Source organism: Perognathus longimembris, chromosome 11, assembly GCF_023159225.1.
Source record: "Perognathus longimembris pacificus isolate PPM17 chromosome 11, ASM2315922v1, whole genome shotgun sequence".
Lineage (NCBI taxonomy): Eukaryota > Metazoa > Chordata > Mammalia > Rodentia > Heteromyidae > Perognathus > Perognathus longimembris.
The window spans coordinates 50,213,575-50,234,276 of NC_063171.1; the positions used below are offsets into that span (position 1 = coordinate 50,213,575).

Genomic DNA, 20,702 nt, shown 5'->3' on the forward strand with positions numbered 1-20,702 from the left:
TTGGCTATGCAGCTACTTCCAAGTTATAATGAATGTCAACGGTGGAATGAGGGGAATGGGTCTTGGTAGGGAGCCTGTCCATTCTGCTTAATACCTCCATGTGACATTCTCTTCTATGTGCACTGTAGAGGAACTTAAGTTCAATGAAGACCTGGAGAATAGACTTCTGTTTTCAGTGTCTGAAGCATATCAGACAGTTCATGTTGGCAGTAGAGCCTGCTTAAGAGGGTATACTTGGTAAGACAGACAGAGGTCCGTACAGAGTCATCTATCATTGAAGTGGATATCAGTAAGAGATCTAGATATGGGAAGAGAAGCTGGTTGTGTGCAAAGGGAAAAGACTAGCTCATGGATATGGATATATGTGAAAGAGGCTTCAGGGACAAGAAAATGATCAAAATAATCACTGGCAGGTGTGGGGCCAAGGAACCAAAAAAGGAAACAGTTGGGCACAGGATCTCATGGATCGATCATAGATTTGAAGGTAGTTTCAAAATAGAAGCACTTTAATACTTTCAACAGGAATGGTTACTATATGCTACATTTGGGTTCTTGGTGATTATAGATAAAACATCTTTTGTTTAGGTTGCTATACGTAGATCAATATAGATGGGTATCATCATTCTGAAATATGCGCCATTATATCATAGTGACCCTTTATATATATTCTGTGATAAAGTTGACTTGATTAGAAACAGAACACCATAGGTATTCTCCTCTCTGTCCTGCCAAACCAACATAGTCATCATCTCCAGAAGCAAGTAATCTCCTAGAATCAAGGGAGACTGTGTAAGTGCACTATTCTTCATGAGTCACGGCTGTCTCAGCTTCTAGTGGCCTCAAGTCTGTGGCTTTCATTTTGATATAAGCCCTTGTTTCTGTGTCAAGGGTATTAACACCCCATTTTGAAGTGCATAAGATGGACTAACAGATTAATAAAATTTCAGGAGTACAGAAACAAGTCTATAAGATTGTCATATATTCCATTTGTTTTATACTTGTCATCCACAAAGAATTATGCCAAGCATGTCAATTAATTCAGTCCTACCAAATCTGATGAAGTAATTGTTAATTTACCTATCATATTACTTTATCCATCAAGGATACTGACTCTCATGGAAAGATGTAATTCCTCCAAGATGACACAAATAATGCTGAAGAAGGGAAAAATATCGAACTGATGTTAATTTGAAAGACCAGGTCCAACTTGTAGCTGTAGACACGGGGATACTGTCTAGCATCTAAATCCCTTCACCTTGCTTAGTCCTTTTCATATAAGCACACCCCACAGAAGTTGGGTAAATTGGATGTGTACCTACACTACCCAACAATAAGAAGGAAACACACCTATTTGTCCGTGCATGTACTGAATCCTAGTTATTACACCATTTCTGATTAAATTCTAGATATTAAAATGTTAAATAAGTAGAGAATCGTGTACATATATATCAGTGACAATGGGAGACATTTCAACTCTCAAATGAAGATTTTGTTAATATTAAAAAAACAATAGGGGCTGGGGATATAGACTAGTGGCAAGAGTGCCTGCCTCGGATACACGAGGCCCTAGGTTCGATTCCCCAGCACCACATATGCAGAAAACGGCCAGAAGCGGCGCTGTGGCTCAAGTGGCAGAGTGCTAGCCTTGAGCGGGAAGAAGCCAGGGACAGTGCTCAGGCCCTGAGTCCAAGGCCCAGGACTGGCCAAAAAAAAAACAAAAAACAATAGGGCTGGGGATATAGCCTAGTGGCAAGAGTGCCTGCCTCGGATACACGAGGCCCTAGGTTCGATTCCCCAGCACCACATATACAGAAAACGGCCTGAAGCGGCGCTGTGGCTCAAGTGGCAGAGTGCTAGCCTTGAGCGGGAAGAAGCCAGGGACAGTGCTCAGGCCCTGAGTCCAAGGCCCAGGACTGGCCAAAAAAAAAAAACAAAAAACAAAAAACAATAATATATAGATTTCTTGGTGCTTAATACATACCGAGGATTTAGCATACTATCTTACAAATAACAAGAAAATTGAATAGTTTGCATAGGTACTTTCAAAAATCCCACTTGCCTATTTCTTTATGACCTCAAGTAAATCAAAGCCAGCCAGGGCAAGGAAGTCCCCAAGACTCTTATCTCCAATTAACCAGCACAAAGCCAAAAGTAAAGGCATAGCTCAAGTGGTTCAACACCACCTGGAGCTAAAAAGCCAGGAGAATATGAGACCCTGAATTCAAGCCCCAGTACTAGTGTGCACACACATCTCCCATCTTTCACACCACCCCCCCTCAAAATATATTATGACCAAACATGGCTTTATTTGAGCAAGCTTCACCATTTACCTTTTGCATATCCTTAGAGATTATAATAGTAAAATTTGGAAAGCAGTTTCTACAAAATGCAGTTTCAAAGGAGGAAAGGAACTGTAAGAAATATACCAGCCTGACAAATGACAAGGCTTTGTGGAAGGGAAGAGAAAAGGCATCCTGGTTTCACACCAACGTGGAAGCTTTTCTTCTCAAATGAGTATTTTCGACAGCTGAGCAAGATGATAAACAGCAGTATCACAAAACACTTAAATGGAAACAAGTATTATGATGTACATTATTCACCCGGCATTCTCCAACTCATGACATTTATATGTGGCAGACCCTAGTGCAGATGCATTTATTTATTTTTGAAGTAGAAGGAGTACCTTAAGGAGGTAGCCTCTTGCATGAATGTGGGATTTTCTTCTCTAGGGAGGCAGATGTTAAAAGAAATCATTAGACATATAATGGAAATATATAGAAATTCTCTATTCTCCAGGACTGCATAAGCTCTTAGCAAGTAGAAATCACTGTGCAAACAAGCACATATAGACATAGTTTTTCCTTATATATATTAGCAGTGATGCAAATGTTTAGTGATTTCATAAAAAAGCATTGCTGAAATAAATCTATTTCTAGTATTTCTGTACAGATGATTAGTGGTCTAAATATTGGCTCAGCTTAGAAAGGCTTACTGATACTGATAGACCTAAAGATAATTCAATATACGACTATAAAACCTGACTCCCTAGAAATTGACTTATGATGAAGGCAAAATATATAGCCAGTACCTAAAGCATTAGGTTCCAAGTCCTAGTGTTCATAAGGATCCCAGATAGAACTTTATGAATTAAAATTTTCCATGATTGACATTTTAATGATTAAAGTCTAAGTTACTTGGTAGCGTATAATCAAAACTCTTCTGGGTATAACGAACTTCTTGATTGTAGATTTATGTGATCAGATTCTTTTCAGAATTAAAAAAGCTTATGTAAGTGCTAGAGAGATGGCTCAAGTGGTAGAACACCTTCAAAGCAAGTACAAAGTTCTGAGTTCAAACCCATGTATTTCTCCCATTTAAAAACTTTGTAATTCGAGATAAATATTTGAAAATCTATGAATGTGTACTTTTAAAAACTTAAACATAGAATGATCTGAGATAGATTTTAAAAGCTATTCTAGAACTCAGAACTAACTCCTTGTCATAAGTGAGCAGAAACTGTAATTTTTATGATCTTATAATATTTGATGGTAGATCCCAAACAGATTTCTGTGATAGGACAATTTTAACTACTTCATTTGCTTAACAAATAGGATAAGGGTTCAAATATATACCAGACACTGTCAGGTACTATGCTAATGAATGTTTATGTAAGAATGAATAAGACAAATAATCAGAACTGTTAAGTTTAACTTTCCTGGTGTGAAAACTGTGATTGTCATTAAATGAGCTATGGGAGGAGTCAGTGCTTCTATTGCTCCTGTCAACTGCAGCCCAATTTCACAATGTCCACATTCATCTATGCCACCTTCTCCCTCTCAATGGCTCCTTTTGTGTTGGCCTTGGCCATGGATATCTGCCTTAGGCAGCCTTTGCAATTTGGCAGTTCATAGAAGCAAGCCTTCTCTGTTCCCCTAAGTTGTCACTTGGTATTGGGCTGGCCTCAGTGCTCATTCTCACGTTGGTCCACTGACCTTGGTTTCTCCCATTCTGTGGAAAGATAGTGGCCTCTCTTCTTCTGGGTGCTCTCATACAGGCACTGCTACTATGAAGGTCCTGTGACTGTGGGTAGGTTGTTCCCACTGTCTTCTCGCAGAAAGTTGTTTATCTTAGGACAATCAATCTCTTTTTTTGTTGTTGTTGTTAGAAATATCATTCGTGGCTGCTTTATTCCTGGAAGTTATTTAGTTATGGCTTTTCATGTTGAGCTTTAAGGAGATCTAAAAAAAAATTGTGGTCACATAACCATTTGTATATTGCTTAGCTATGGATTCCATGAGACTCCCAAAGTTTTACAACTTTGAAGCATAGTCCTAGTGTGGTGATATTGAAACATGGTGGCACCTTGCAACGTGGTGACTACCGGGTGGTTACCAATAGCTTCTATTCTGATGTCATGTACCAGGATGCCATCTGCCCTGAAGTCTTCTCCAAGCGCAGCCAGTCTGGTGCCAAGTGTGTTGTGGAGCATCCTGAATTCTTTTGCTTAATAAGTATCTGCAGGTATTTTGGTACAGTGGTAGAAGACAAATCGAGAAGAAGAGCTTCTCCATATGACCACAATACCACTGTTCTCGGGAACCTGTTCTCATTTTTGCCTAACTGAAACAAATCTCTAGAATACATGGAACACTACCCAAAAATAAACAAACACATGGGAACACATGGGAAAACTACAGGTCCCAATTCTTTTTGTTGTTCATCTTTCTAAATTTGAGCTCCCATTTTTCCTCAATCTTAATCAATGTCTGTCTCTTCATCTACTTTTTAAAATTATTCTGTACAACATTGAACAATATGAGTGTAACATTTTTCTATACCATCAACAAGAAGATACCAGGCATTTGAGAATGTGACTGCTTTTGAGCAGAAGGCAGACAGTAGGAGAGAGTGAGAAAAAGAACTAAATGCAAAATAACTATAAGAAAAGATAATTTTAAAAGTTTAATAAAAAATCGATATTGACCTAATGATAGTGAAAATAAACAAGTTCAATAGTTTCCAAACTGACTAATATAAAGAAGAGAAAAAAAGAAGAGAAAAATACATTTTAAAATATTATAAACAGTGATTTGAAAATAATTTGGCAGCCTGGATGAAATGGGCAGATTAACACAAAACACAATATTAATATGGAACATTAACGTAGACCTGGAAGCTAATAAAAAGCAAAATGCTCTATGTGGAGTAAGAAGAAGTTACATTTTTTTTAACCTTCTAAAATGTTTTTTTTTAACCTTCTAAAATGTTTTTTTTTATTTTTTTATTTTTTATTTTTTCTCAAATTTTTATTATCAAACTGATATACAGAGAGGTTACAGTATCATACGTTGGGCATTGGATACATTTCTTGTAAGTTACATTTTTAAAGTAAGGTCTCAAATCATGAAGATTTCACTGGTATATTCCCCCTATCTAACAGGAATAAATAGTACTGATCTTACACTAATTTAGAAAATCAACAGGGTATACTCACTTCTCACTTAATGTGAAGGATTCCTAATTCTAATTTCATAGCTAGGATATCAAGGAAAAGCCCATATCAATATTATCTTGTGAACTGGGCTGCAATTATGTTATTGATTACATACCACAAAATATAATAAAGTGACACATCATGCTGATTGGCATGTAAGTGAGGATGCAAGTACGTTTACTATTTGAAAATCATTTGGATCTCCATATAATAAACTATATAAAAAACTAACACAAGAACATTGAAAAATAATCTTAATTAATGCTAATAATGTATTTTAGAACATATTCAAAATTAAATTCTCTCTACATATGAAGAAGAGTAGAGACTTCTTCAACCTGAAGAGCATGTGGGCTTAACAATCCACAGCTGACAACAAACATACTCAAAAATGAACATTAAATACCACTCCTCTCCCACACACTCACTCACTTGGATCCATAACAAAGGAAGGATATTTCCTTGTACAGTTCTATTCACAATTGTAGCAGGGGTCAGATGTGGATCAAGATGAAAAACAAGTCATAAACTTTATGAAAGAAGTTGAACTATTGCTGTTTGCAGAAAACACTATGCTGTTTGGGCAACAGACACTTGATTGCCCACCATCCCCAGCCAGTCAGCTTTCTTTTTTTCCAGCCATTTTTCTCTAAGCTGTATTTAAAACAAAAACAGTTTTCTATTAATTGAGTAGCTATCCAAAACAGTTACAAGAAAACAAATATCTCAGAGCAAGATTTCCAGCCAGATTTCTGCCACCCAGGCTTCACTATAAAAACTCTGGTACCAACGTTGCTGTAGCTTTGGGAATGCTTTGTGAGATGAAGAGGCATGTTGGGGCCTCATCACAGCATTTCAGCATTTCTTGGTCAAGCAGGAGCTAATGTGAACTGGCTTTGTACACAGGAGTAACACAGGAGTGTACCAAGTTTGGAGAAGGCATTCTATATATATATATATGAGAGGTTACAGTTTCATACATTAGGCATTGGATACAGTTCTTGTACTGTTTGTTACCTCGTCCCTCATTCCCCCCTCCCCCCTCTCCCTTCCCTTCCCCCCACCCCATGAGTTGTTCAGTTCATTTACACCAAACAGATTTGCAAGTATTGCTTTTGTAGTTGTTTGTCTTTTTTTACCCTGTGTCTCTCGATTTTGGTATTCGCTTCCAGTTTCCTAGTTCTATTACCAGTATACCCAGATTCCAATATACTCAGATAAGATACAGAGAAAGTGTAGGTACAACCACAGGAAGGTGATACAAGAAGATCATCAGTAATAGAGGCTACAGTTACATATGGCACGTTGAAAGTAGTTACAACTGTGATATAACAATCGTTTCCATAACATGGAGTTCATTTCACTTAGGATTATCTTATGTGTTTGTAAAGGTATAGCTATTGGGCTCCTGTGATCCTCTGCTGTGACTTACCTAAACCTGTGCTAATTATTCCCTATAAGGGGGACCATAGAGCCCATGTTTCTTTGGGTCTGGCTCACTTCACTTAGTATAACTTTTTCCAAGTCCTTCCATTTCCTTACAAATGGGGCAATGTCATTCTTTCTGATAGAGGCATAAAATTCCATTGTGTATATGTACCACATTTTCCTGATCCATTCTTCTACTGAGGGGCATCTGGGTTGGTTCCAGATTCTAGCTATGACAAATTGTGCTGCGATGAACATTGTTGTGCTGGTGGCTTTAGTGTGATTATATTAGTGGTCTTTTGGATAGATACCCAAAAGTGGGGCTGCTGGGTTATAGGGGAGTTCTATGTTTAGCTGGAGAAGGCATTCTTAACAGTTCACTAACTCATTAAGGAAGTATGTACTTCAGAACATTTCTTGGAATTTCTGATACTTGGTCATAATAAAACTGCTAATAATTTTTACTAAATTTTATCATTGATTTGATTTGATTTTTTGCAGAAAACACATCCTCTTGGCTTCAGCACAGTTGTTCTCTCTCACCATGTCTCCTACGGAAACCTACATTATATCATTGTCATAATTAAGAGTGGCTTTTGACTCATAGTTTTAGGAAGAAGAAAGAGTCGTAGAATTTCTTCCATATATAGTAGCTGAATAATTAGGACACTCATGAAGGAAGAGAATGGTGATACTAGGAGATACTACTAGGGTAGTATGATTTTATATAAAACCCACAAAGAACATACTATGTGGTGGCATATAACAAAACATTTGTTGAATGACAGCTTGAATCTCTCTGAGAGGGAAGAATAACAAGAGTTTCCATAAAAGTTCAAGAAGCCTCATCTCCATAAAAAAAAATAATGTTCTAAAAAAGGCACCTATTGGTTAAACCATTTCACTTTTTCCTCTCATTCATATTTTATTGTTCAAACAAAACCCTCCAAATCCAATTTGATTTCCAGGGCAGACTTCCCATTCTTAAATTTTTGAATTCACTTTTCAAATTCTTGGTTTCAGGACAACAGCATTACCTCATTGGCTTTTAGTGAGTTCCTTTCAGATGTCATCTGTAGAACCTTAGATTTTTCTCAACCACCAGCCAAATGAATGCTTACCACGACATAGATTTATGCTATCTTAAAGAATTGCTTTACATTAGCTAAAGCATAGTGACTGACACACAGATAAATACTTCGTCCATTCAATCTTAAAATCATGCTTCACCTTTTCTTTAAACACCGAACTATTTTCTTATGCCTGCTTGCAAAAAAAAATCATATATGGCTTCTCCATGCCTTGAGTTCTCTCTGCTAGAATTCCATCCTGAATGTAGAGAATGGATGAGAAAGCCAAATACGGTAATTGTTACAAGAGATTCTATGAAGTTGTCATAATATTCCTGACAAACTGATGGTAACAGTTGTCCCCCAAGAGCGGATATTCACCATTACTACATAGCCTGGGATAATGGACATTTGCTCTATGGTTCCAAGCTGGAGAGGCTGTGGGTGTGGTCAAGGAGTAGCATGGAACAGCCATTAGTGAATGTCACTGTTCAGAGAAATTTGCAAATAACCAGAAAGTTAGACAGATTTTTCTGCTTGCCTTCACTTCCTGGTACAAGCCAGGACTTTACCTTTTCATAAGTCTAGCAGTCTTCCTATTGCTACTATTGGAGATGTATAACATATTATATTGTGTAGTCTTATCAGGCATAATGAATTTAACATAGTATCTTATCGATGAGGGTTTGGAAACCGAGATAGTCGCTGCCTGGCTTCTAATAAGAAACTTGATCTTTCTAAGGTTTGGTTTCTTCTACAGAATTAAGATCAGTGCATTTTGTAATGACTTAAACTCCTGTCACTGTAAAAAGAGCCTGTATAGTAATGCATGTATCTTGGGAAGGAGATGGGAAAGCTAGTAGTAAGTGTAAAATAAGTAAATTTCTTCACTATGTTAAGCTCTAAGGAGAAATCAGACCTTCTAAAATTCCATTGTGTACATATACACAATGGAATTTTATGCCTCTATCAGAAACAATGACATTGTCCCATTTGTAAGGAAATGGAAGGACTTGGAAAAAGTTATACTAAGTGAAGTGAGCCAGACCCAAAGAAACATGGACTCTATGGTCTCCCTTATTGGGAATAATTAGTACAGGTTTAGGCAAGTCATAGCAGAGCATCACAAGGCCCAATAGCTATACCCTTATGAACACATAAGATGATGCTAAGTGAAATGAACTCCATGTTATGGAAACAATCATTATATCACAGTTGTAACTACTTTCAACGTCCTATGTGTATGTGTAGTTTCTATTATTGATGATGTTCTTGTATCACCTTCCTGTGTTTGTACCTACACTATCTCTGTAATCTTATCTGAGTATATTGGAAACCGTGTTTACTGGTATTGGAAGTAGGAAATTCAAAGGGAATACCAAATTTGAGAGATACAGGGTAAAAAAAGAGAAACAACTACAAAAGCAATACTTGCAAAACTGTTTGGTGTAAGTGAACTGAACATCTCTGGGGGGGGAGGAACAGAAAGAGGGGGGAGGAAGGGGGGTATGAGGGACAAAGTAACAAACAGTACAAAAAATGTATCCAACGCCTAACGTAGGAAACTGTAACCTCTCTGTACATCAATTTGATAATAAAAATTTGAAAAAAAAAGATGATGTTAAGTGAAATGAACTCTATGTTATGGAAATGACTGTCATATCACTGTTGTAGTGTAATTACTTTCAACATGCGATGTGAAACCGTAGCTTCTATTATTGATGATCCTCTTGTATCACCTTCCTATGGTTGTACCTGGTCTATCTGTGTATCTTATCTGAGTACATTGGAAACCGTGTATACTGGTATTAGAACTAGGAAATTGAAAGGGAATACCAAAATCTAGAGACATAGGGTAAAAGAAAGACAAACAACTACAAAAGCAATACTTACAAAACTGTTTGGTATAAATGAACTGAACAACTCATGGGGGGAGACGGAAAGGGAGAAAGGGAGTGGGGAGTGAGGGAGGAGGTAACAAACAGTACAAGACATGTATCCAGTGCCTAACGTATGAAAGAGTAACCTCTCTGTACCTCAGTTTGACAATAAAAATTTAACAAAACAAAACAAAAAAAGAGACATTGAGAATACCATTTGGAGGAAGGGAATTTTAATTTTTAAATTGTAGGTAATTTAGCTAAGGCAAATGTCATTGCATACACAGCATTTGCTTGGAGAACTGAAAGAGATGTGAAAGTGATCTGTGCAGTAAACTGGTCTGTTAAGACCCATCTCCCAGATGGGACAGTGGTGGACCGTGAAATGTCCTTCAGAAGTCAAACTCTCCCAAGGTGAAAGTCCCTGTTCTATCTTCTGGATTGTCCCCCAAGGATGGTGGCTCTACTTCTTGAGCCACAACTCAATTTCTAGCTTTATATTGGCTAGTTGGAAATAAAAGAACCTCATGGATTTTCCTGCCCCGGCTAGCTTTCAGTTGTGATCCTCAGATCTCAGCCTATTGAGTAACTAGAATTTGGGACATGAGAAAATTATGGCCATCAAATGAATTATTTTTAAGTCAAATTGGGTCTGTTTATACTATCTCCTCTCTTGAGCACACACACACACACACACACACACACACACACATACACAGACACAAGCTGTATTGTGATTTTCATTTTTTCTCTTTCCTATAAGAGATGCTGAGAGCAAAAAGAAAAAAAAATCAATAGACACATTAAAATCGAGTTACTTGTAACTACTGATCAGTGGCTGGGAATGTCGCTTAGCGTTAGAGTGCTTGCCTAGCATGCATGAAGCCCTAGGTTCAATTCCTTAGCACCACATAAACAGAAAAAGCCGGGAGTGGCACTGTGGCTCTAGTGGTAGAGTGCTAGCCTTGAGCAAAAAGAAGCCAGGGACAGTGCTCAGGCCCTGAGTCCACGCCCCAGGACTGGCAAGAAACTAATGATCCTTTTCTCTTTAGTATCAAGGATGTAATAAGCAAACATTACAAATAGAGGGAAAAGCCTAAGGCTGACCAAAGATTTTCTGACAAATAATAGGAACAGAGAGAGTGAAGAAGAGTTAAATCAGTCAAAATGCTCTATGTACTTAGGTGAAAATGCTACAATGAAGATTATTGGATTTGATTTGGGAAAGGAGGGAGGGGATGAGGAAAAGTGAGTCTCATCAAGGTACATTGTGTGCATATATGGACGTGTCAAAATGAAACCCCACTTGTGCAGTGAATTAATGCTTAAAACAAAATGGTAAAAACAATACAAATAAGAAGACAGTGAAAATGCATTCTAAAATTATAGGAGGAAATGAATGAAGCACTTAGAATTTTATCTCTAGTAAGAATTCCTGAGAGGAAAGGGAAATGAAAATAGAAAAACCTGGCAACATAGAAAATTTTTTAAATGCTCACAAGCAGATCTTACTATCAGAATGCTTGATGGGTTTGTTTTGTTTTGAAGTCTTAGTACAACAAGGGATCATTCTTGATGGAAATGGATATCTTTACAAAGAAATGAAGAGAAACAAAAATGGCAACTACATTAGTAGATCTATAAGATATTTTTCTGACCATTTCATTGACCTTATAAAAATTTGAGAACTTAAACACAAAATAGCATTTTAGTTAAATTTAGAATAAATGACAATGATATCACAATAGTTAAAAAAGAAAAGTAAAAATAAAACTGTATGAAGACTTTTATCCTGTGTATGCAGTTCATATGTTAAAAGAAGACTGAAATAAATATGTAGAAAACAACACCAAAATGAAAGTAAAACAAAGAACTATACCTATTATGATAACGAGGATATAATGTGAAATCACAAATAAATAAAAAATCAGCAGAGGAACTCCAGACCAACAGAACAGATAGAAAGAAAATCGCAAGATTTAAGCCTAATATATCATCATATTAATGTTACACACTTTAAATATTACAGTATAAAATCAAAGACTAGAAGAACATTATTTAGAAAGCAAGAAATATATTTTAAATTTAAGGCACCTAGAGGTTAAAAGAAAATGCATACATGCAACTACTGCTGAAAATGTAGGAAAATGTAGATTGTGGAGCAACAACACAACATTACATAGGAGAAAGAAGCCAAGTTCCTATTGCAAAAGGATAATTTAATCAGTAGACAAGAACAATGATTTACATAAACTAAATGAAAAAATTCATATACACTGAACAAACTGATAAAAGTGAAAGAAGAAATTGAAAATTCACCAATATAGGCAACAGTTTTAGTAGTATCCCATCTTAATATGCAGTAAAAATAGGCAGAAAAACAGTCACTTAAATAGACCTGAATGACAATATCACCAACTTGACACAGCAGCTGAGCGCGCATGCACTTTTCAAATCTACTGAACACAAACCAGCAAAAGAGCTAACAGTGAGTATGTGGCTCGAGTGGTAGAGGGCTAGCCATGGTTTAAAAGCTGAGGAAGACTGTGAATTCCCAGTGCCAGAATAACATAAACAAACAAACATGGGGGGTGAGGGGAGTGAAGAGCTGGATTCACTTCAAGTGAAAGGAAATGGGAGAGGGGGTGACACTGACTATTGAATACACGTCTCTGTGTTAAATCCTGCCGTATTATTGAATTTCTTGTCTCTATTCTATAATGCATATTCACATGCCCCTTGTAAGGGAATCTAACTCTTACCTTCTTCTAACCAATTTAGTATTATCTATTTAAGTAGTAGATAAACACTGTGAGTTTTAGGAATTGCCCTTCTCAAAACAGCTGCCTTTCAGCCTACCTGGGGCTCAGGCCTGCAATCTTAGATGCTCTAGAGACTGAGATCGGAAGGATCACAATTTGAGGCCAGACCAGAGAGAGAGAGAGAGAGAGAGAGAGAGAGAGAGAGAGAGAGAGAGAGAGAGAGAGAGAGAGAGAGAGAGAGAGAGAAATGCCTATCATCACAGCTGCTTTGAGGAATAAAAGGATCATGGGCCCACATGCCTGAGCAAACAGTGAGGCCCAATCTCAAAATAATGAATACAAAAACATTAGAAATGTGTCACAGCAGTAGAGCAGATGCCTCAAGTTCAGTCCTATTATCACACAGACACACACATAGTCTTCAGCAGCTCAAAGAGAAAAAAATACAGATTCAACTTTTTAGCTTGAAAGTGATCCAAAATAAATAACTTCTTGTATGGTTTACTATAATAAAAACCAGATAAATATACCTAATGTGGGATAATATTTTAAATATCTAAAATACACTGATATTTGCCTAAAAGGGGAATGATGTGGAAAAAAATATATCAAGGTGATTCTCAGCAGGCATAAATTATTACTATTAACAATGAACTTCAAATACTATTAATACCATGATGGGACTCTATTAACATAGTAACATTCTATATTAAACATCTGGCAGGACATTTTAAATGCTTTTGGACCTAGGGGATAGTAAATGAGGGGAAAAACAGAGGTAGAGTCATAAAGACTAAATTAACTTACATTTTCTATTTCCAGACTCTCGATGTCTATATTTTGATTTCTTTAGATAGTGCTAAATACTTAATTTCCCCCATTTCCCTGTTAGTCATCTACTATTGAATTCTCGGCGTTATTTCCATTCTGTTCTAAATTTTCACCCTGCTGGAGCTTCTCGTGTTTTGTGTCAGGAGGAAAAATACCTTATTACCTTCTTGTCTATTTAACATTTCAAGTTTTTTTTTTTCCTCCCTCCTTCCCTGTCTTGTACCTAATGAGCGAATTATCTAAAAATAGATACGTTCATCATTCTACAAAATGTTGTATCTTCTCTAGATTGGAGGCCAGTGTAATTGTAAGAGACATGTGTCTGGGCGAGAGTGCAATCAGTGCCAGAATGGATTCTACAATCTACAAGAGTTGGATCCTGATGGCTGCAGCCCCTGTAACTGCAATACCTCTGGGACAGTGGATGGAGATATTACCTGTCACCAAAATTCAGGCCAGTGCAAGTGTAAAGCAAACGTTATTGGTATGTGTAATGCAAAAGTTTACAGTCACATCTCTATTTCGAACTGGAATGAAACTCTCTGTTTGATTTCTTAACTGAGCTGTAAAGCATATTTCCTTGCTCAAGGCAGGCTACAAAATATTTTAAAAAAGAAGAAACAATTTGGGTGAAATTAGCTGTCTAAAGATGATTAAATTAATAATTCTATCAAGCTGCAGCTTGAAGCTTAGTTTAATCAACCCTTTAGAAGTTTCTTTATTCAGCAGATGCATTAGTTCACATGGTCTCACACTAATAAGTCATAGAAAAATATAATTTGCTTACTGCATAGATGTTTCTCTTAGAAAATTAACGCTTTTTCAAAATGTTTCACACTTAATGAGTTCTAAGCAAATCATTTCTATGCTAGTTTCCTTAATAGACCAAAATAAATGGATTTTTTTTTCAAAATAGTCTGTGCTATGGGACCCTTTGTGATAAATCTTTCCATTTTTTCTATTATATTTCTTTGAACTGCTCCTATGAAATGCAAAATAAGTCAACATATTTCCATAGAGCGTGTATATTGCTAGGGTTAGTTATAAAGGGCCACCTAATTTTAATTTTGTAATTCAGTACCAAGCTGATTATAATAAACAGCTACCTTTGGTGTTATTTATCATTTTTTTAATGTAAGACATGCTTTTTTGTTTGTTACTCCCACAGGTATTTTTCAGAAATTAGATTTGATTATAGCAATTTATTACATCCAACATTTTTGAGGGGAACCACTGCCACATAAGGACAAAATTTATCAAGTGCCCAAAATGCACTGTGTACATAATACACTTTGAAATTTTGATATATGAGAATATTATGAGAGGAAAGTTCCCTGATAAAGTGAGTCCTGTATTGGAACTGAAGAGTTCTTGGTTCCTACAGGAAGTTTAAAAAAGACCTTTGCCTTTCTATTGTCATTCAGGACATGGCTTTTCTAATGCTGACCTGAACCTCACAATAATAAAAATATGCCTGAAGTGATCTCTCTCTCTCTCTCTCTCTCTCTCTCTCTGTCACACACACACACACACAAATACATGCATGCATATACATACATAACCTAACTAAAGTTTTTATTTCTGATATAACACAATCTATTTAATATATGCAGATAGGTAATACGCACATAATTCTGGCAGACAAGCATTTCAATTTAATTTTAAAAATATGGACATGCTTAATAATATTAGACCCTTGCTGGTTTAAACAAAGGAAAACATCAAAATGTTTCAAGTGTCTTGCCTTTATGTGCCTCAAGAATACAAACATTAACTTTTCAGAAAGAAAAAGACAACTAACTTGTAAAGAGAAGCACATCTCTCTATGTAGTCTACGTGATGAAGAATGAATTCTGAGATATTGGAATTCCATCGATATTGCATCTTTGTTCTTTAATGTAAGAGATATTTTAAACTCAAGATGTGAAATGAAAGTGAAATCGGGGCCTTTTAGACAATGAAATGGTTATATCTCTCTGTCAAGGGACCTTTTCCTATAATGGTTATATTCCAGAGCTCAAGGGGAAATTTTTCAAAATCTATCTAGTATTTGTTATGACCTCCCCTTTCCTACATTTACCTATGCCATTTACCTATTTTTCTATGTTTTCCAGGTGGTTTTTTTTTAAGAAAATATAAATACATATTTTGTAAAGACTAAATATTCATTTCAAAATGACTGTAAATAATCATTTCTAGATTTATTCCTATAAATGTGCTCTTTCTAATAAAAATATGACTTTGACACATATATATTTTTTCCTAATGGGATTAGCCAGTAATCTTATTCAATATTACCTTGTTAATAGGAAAATAGAAGAAAATCCCTAGAAAACACAAAGGTATGGTGTATTAGCTTCAGAAAGCAAACTGTTAGAGTTAACAAAACTGTTAAATCTTACTAATGATTCTCTCACCAGGAAAATACATTAGCACCAATAATTTTATTAAAGTAGGTCATTCATCTAGAATAAAAAGGGAGAAGAATGTGAATTAAATGCCAAGTGTGCTAACTCGCCTGTACTTGTTAACACGGAATGTGATACCCTGTAGGCATCCTGAGTATCGTTAGGAATAGATTACCTGTCAGGAATATGTATGGCATATTCAAATAAGCACTGCGCATATTTTTTAAACTGATATGATATGAATCCATGTAGACCAATTTTAATAGTTCAAAATGAGTCATAATTCTTGTTAACAATACAGTTATTTTTAAAATTTGCTGCAATAGTGGCCCTTTTTTATTTTCCTTATTGAAATTAAATGATATGCCTTAGGTGGGTCATTCATCACTGTTAAAGAACTCGCCATCCATTGGAGTTCTTAAATTTTTATCCTTATATATGCATCTGCATGATGAATTTTCTCCCAGTTTAGGAATGCTTTCTTTCATATGCATTCCTGAATGTGAGGGAGTTTGACCCTTACTTTAGGACTCATTTTTCAATTACAAATATAGTCTGAAATAAATGTTTCAACTGATTCAATTCCACATGGTTATTTAAATACATGAGTATGTATTGACCATCTAAAGGAAATATTTTTCCATCTATATATTTACTCTTTCATTAAAAAAATCTTTGCTTTATAATACCCTTTGTGAGGCTAACTTAAGTTGTCAGACATTTAAATTTCAGAGGCAAAACATTTTTCTCCATTTACAAAATGTATATATGTACTTCTTCAAAGAGAAGTAATATAAAGAGAAGAATTTACTTAGGGATTAAAGAGGTATGTTCTGAATCACACAACTTGACAGGCAATGTGGTTGCTTTATGAGCCAAGGAGAGCATAATTTATATTAATTGAAAATGATAAAATATAGGAGCAAGCAAAAGGATTAAAATAAAAATTGTTGTAGATAAGTTTTATTTATATTAATTATTTAAATGTACTATACACAGAAGTCAGCGTATATGTCCTGTCACAAAAATAGTTATCAGCTTAGCATTTTATTTTTCCTCTGCATAGATTTATTCAGGCATAGCAAAAATAGTCTAGATTTATGGGGATAGGGCCCAATATGTCTATACATATAATATATATACACATATATATAACTAAGTTAGGTTAATTGGCATATCTTTCACCCCACAAGTTTGCAGTGCAAAGATTCAAAAATCTGTTTTTTTTTTGAGATTCTTTTAAAAAAATTTTTATTAGCAAACTGATATACAGAGAGGTTATAGTTTCATACGTTACGCATTGGATACATTTCTTGTACCGTTTGTTACCTCGTCCCTCATTCCCCCCTCCCCCCCTGCCCTTTCCCCCCAAGTATTGCTTTTGTAGTTGTTTATCTTTTTTTACCCTGTGTCTCTTGATTTTGGTATTCCCTTTCAATATCCTAGTTCTAATACCAGTATACACGGTCTCCAATATACTCAGATAAGATTCAGAGATAGTGTAGGTACAGCCACAGGAAGGGGATACAGAAGATCATCAATAATAGAAGCTACAGTTACACATAGCACGTTGAAAGTAGTTACAACAGTGATATAACAATTGTTTCCATGAACTCCATGTTATGAATTCCATGTTATGGAAACAAAAATCTGTTTTCTGGTCTACAACATACTGGGTTTGATTCAACATCTATTCTCTTATCAGTTTTTAGCTATTCCATATATTATTCAAATTATAGCCAACGTGGCAATACAGAGCTCCAGAGTTTATTTATTTTAACTGAAACCCTGTAGTTAGCTTAACATTTTCTTAAACATTTTTTAGAGAAATCTAATTTACAGTAAAATGACCAGTGAGGTAACATACAAATCCATGGTCCATTTAAATGAACCTATTTTGTTAAAATAGGTTCTATGGTACAGAGAGAGAATCTCAATACATACAACTGAGGCAACATTCACACTGAGCATTTTATGCATACCAACTAATGCATAATTACATTTCGTAAAGAACACTGCACACAGAGTTGTGTTTGTGAGCTCAACTCCGTTGTTGCTGTAATGTTCTGAATGTATGATCGGCCTCTGTGATATTTTTGCTTATATTTCCTACCTTCATTCGTTATCTGTAATAGCCTAGTTCGTGCTTTATCTCGTTTGCAGGGAATTTCTGTCTCCTTTCCCCCCTCCCCCCGCCACCCACACCTTTTCCAATATATTTTCTTTTCAGGGCTCAGATGCGATCAATGTAATTTTGGATTTAAGTTTCTCCGAAGCCTTCATGGGGATGGATGTGAACCCTGCCGGTGTAACCTCCATGGCTCCGTGAACCAACTCTGCCACCCTCTTTCCGGGCAGTGTGAGTGCAGAAGAGAGGTCAAAGGACTTCAGTGCGACACCTGCAGAGAACACTTCTATGGGCTGGACATCACGGGTTGCAAGGCCTGCGACTGTGACCCAGCCGGGTCCCTCTCAGGGACCGTGTGTGACGGGGAGACGGGCCAGTGCCGCTGTAAGCCCAATGTCGGAGGGAGACAGTGCGATCGGTGCTCGGCCGGCTACTTCTATCTGCAGCAAGCGGATGCTTTCCTCTGTCTGCCTTGTCGCTGTGCTAAGACCGCGATGGCCAAGGCTTCTGTGCCCTGTGACCGGTTAGCAGGACAATGTCCCTGCCAGTCAGGAGGCAGGGGTCTTCACTGCCATCCGTGTGAGCCTCGCGGATACAATTTGACCGTGGGCGATTTACACGCTTGCCCGATGTGTGAATGTGACTCTTTGGGGACAGTCCCCGGGACCATTTGTGACCCCATCAGCGGCCAGTGTCTATGTGCACCTAACTGGCAAAACAGAAAATGTCACCAATGTCCAGCAGGTAAGGTACCGCTGAGGTGTACTGTCACGCCACACACACACACACACACACACACACACACACACACACACACACACCACACACACACTTCCCGTTCCGGGCGTGTGACTTCCAAAACATGCATCATCCGCGTGGTTGCTGTAGTTAAGATATGGGCATGGAGACAACTGCTTAACACCTCCACGATTATCTGGTGTGTGTGCTGCTGTTTGTGTGGAGAGAGCACTTTCGACTTATTTCATGGCGGCTACGGCTTACTTTTGCAAGTTTCAAGTTTTGAATGAAAATTTTGTGTACAGCAAAGAGCAAGGTTTATTTGCTAGAGAAAGGAAAAACAAGGATTAGTTTATCCATCCAATGCTCAACAGTCAGAAGATGAGCTGAGTTTCTGAACAAAAGCGACCCACATTCTTTCACGGAAAGGTCTATCTATATACACGGGTATTATACACGAACATCAGGAGTTAACTGTACATACCAGCAAATGAATAAAATGGTCTTATGTTTAACTTTATTGGGCAGAATCTGAGCTCTCCATTTCATTACCAACTGGAAGCTAGATCCTACTGTTGGAGCTCTCTTTACCTTGATAAAAATTTTACTGAACTTTATAATAAATTAATATGCTATTAAATAAAGAGATGCTGATGTTCTTCAGATGTTTAGCAGCTACTTGTTACTGGTCAATCAAAATCAGTTCTGAACTATCTGAGCCTGTAAAAATGAACTTGTTGCTGATACAGAGGGTGATAAGGAGGGACATGAGAGCTCTTCTATATGTGGTAGAGTCCAGCTGAGGAAAGCCAAGCATTAACTTCCTTTACTTGTGCGTGTATATGCATACACACACATAAACATATATAAATAGGTATATAGAATATATATTATATAGACTATATATTGTTATTGCTATTGTAAAAGTAATGTAGAGAAGGGTCCCAGTTACCTATGTCAGGTAAAAAGTACATTTTTTTGTTTTATTTTTATTTCTTTATTGTTAAAGTGATGTACAGAGGGTTTACAGTTTCATACATAAGGCAGTGAGTACATTTCTTATCCAACTTAATTTCCGTTTACTTATTGTGTCTGATATTTTCTCCACTCCTGCTCTCACAAATTTACGTGTAATTATTGATATGCACAAAATATGTCCTGTTGGTGATTTTGAATGCCTTTCATAGTTTAAGTAAATAGTTTTCATAGTTGAAGTAACTAAAATTCTTTATGTGTAAATATTTAGCTGAGACATGTTTATGTACTACTTCCTACACAAAGTTTTACTTCCTTCTACTGTGAATAGTAGTAATTCATCCACCTAATAGTGTTATTTACAATCTGTATGACAAACTATACAATATTTATTACAATGATTGTGGTACATGATGTATATAAGGGAAATGTACAATAGAGAAGATACTAAGAACACCCATTAAGCCTCACATGCCCATAACAATGGTACACTAAATGCAACACAGTTCAACTCTTCCTTTTCTCAATCTTTATCCACATGTCCTACAGATTTTATTCTACATACTGCCACCTCTAAGTCTCATGTATGTAGAATTCTGAGGCAGAGTCTCTATTCCTGTAATTTCAAGTTGAAATAATAATTTCCTTCATTCTACTTTTAGATATGTTCTAGTATATGAGATAAATCTTCTCTTCAGTACATTGCTTTTTGAACAATGTCACTACTCCCCATTCTGTCTCCCAGTTTTTCCCTCCCATCCCCACCCACAAGTTTTGTAGTTCATTTTCAACATTGTGTCTAGTGTCATCCTTGCTGCATTTGTTCAAACTTTGTCCCACCCCATCTGTTTCCCATTTCTTCTATATCCCACACCCTTTGCCTTCCGTGTTCTCTCTCTGTCACACTCTCTGCCGCTCTATCTCTGTCGTCACAGCTTGCACACCACTCCATAGTTTGGTGCTCATTTACAATTCTACCTCCACTTAC

General features: G+C 36.6%; 1 protein-coding gene across 1 annotated transcript in view; it reads left to right on the plus strand.

The window, feature by feature from the left end:
- Ush2a (usherin) overlaps positions 1-20,702 on the plus strand; it is a 618,626-nt gene that overhangs the window by 98,855 nt on the left and 499,069 nt on the right. The window contains exons 11-12 of the mRNA XM_048356772.1: positions 13,754-13,949; positions 18,104-18,745. Coding sequence (XP_048212729.1) covers positions 13,754-13,949; positions 18,104-18,745 — 838 coding nt within the window. The remainder of the gene's footprint in view (positions 1-13,753; positions 13,950-18,103; positions 18,746-20,702) is intronic.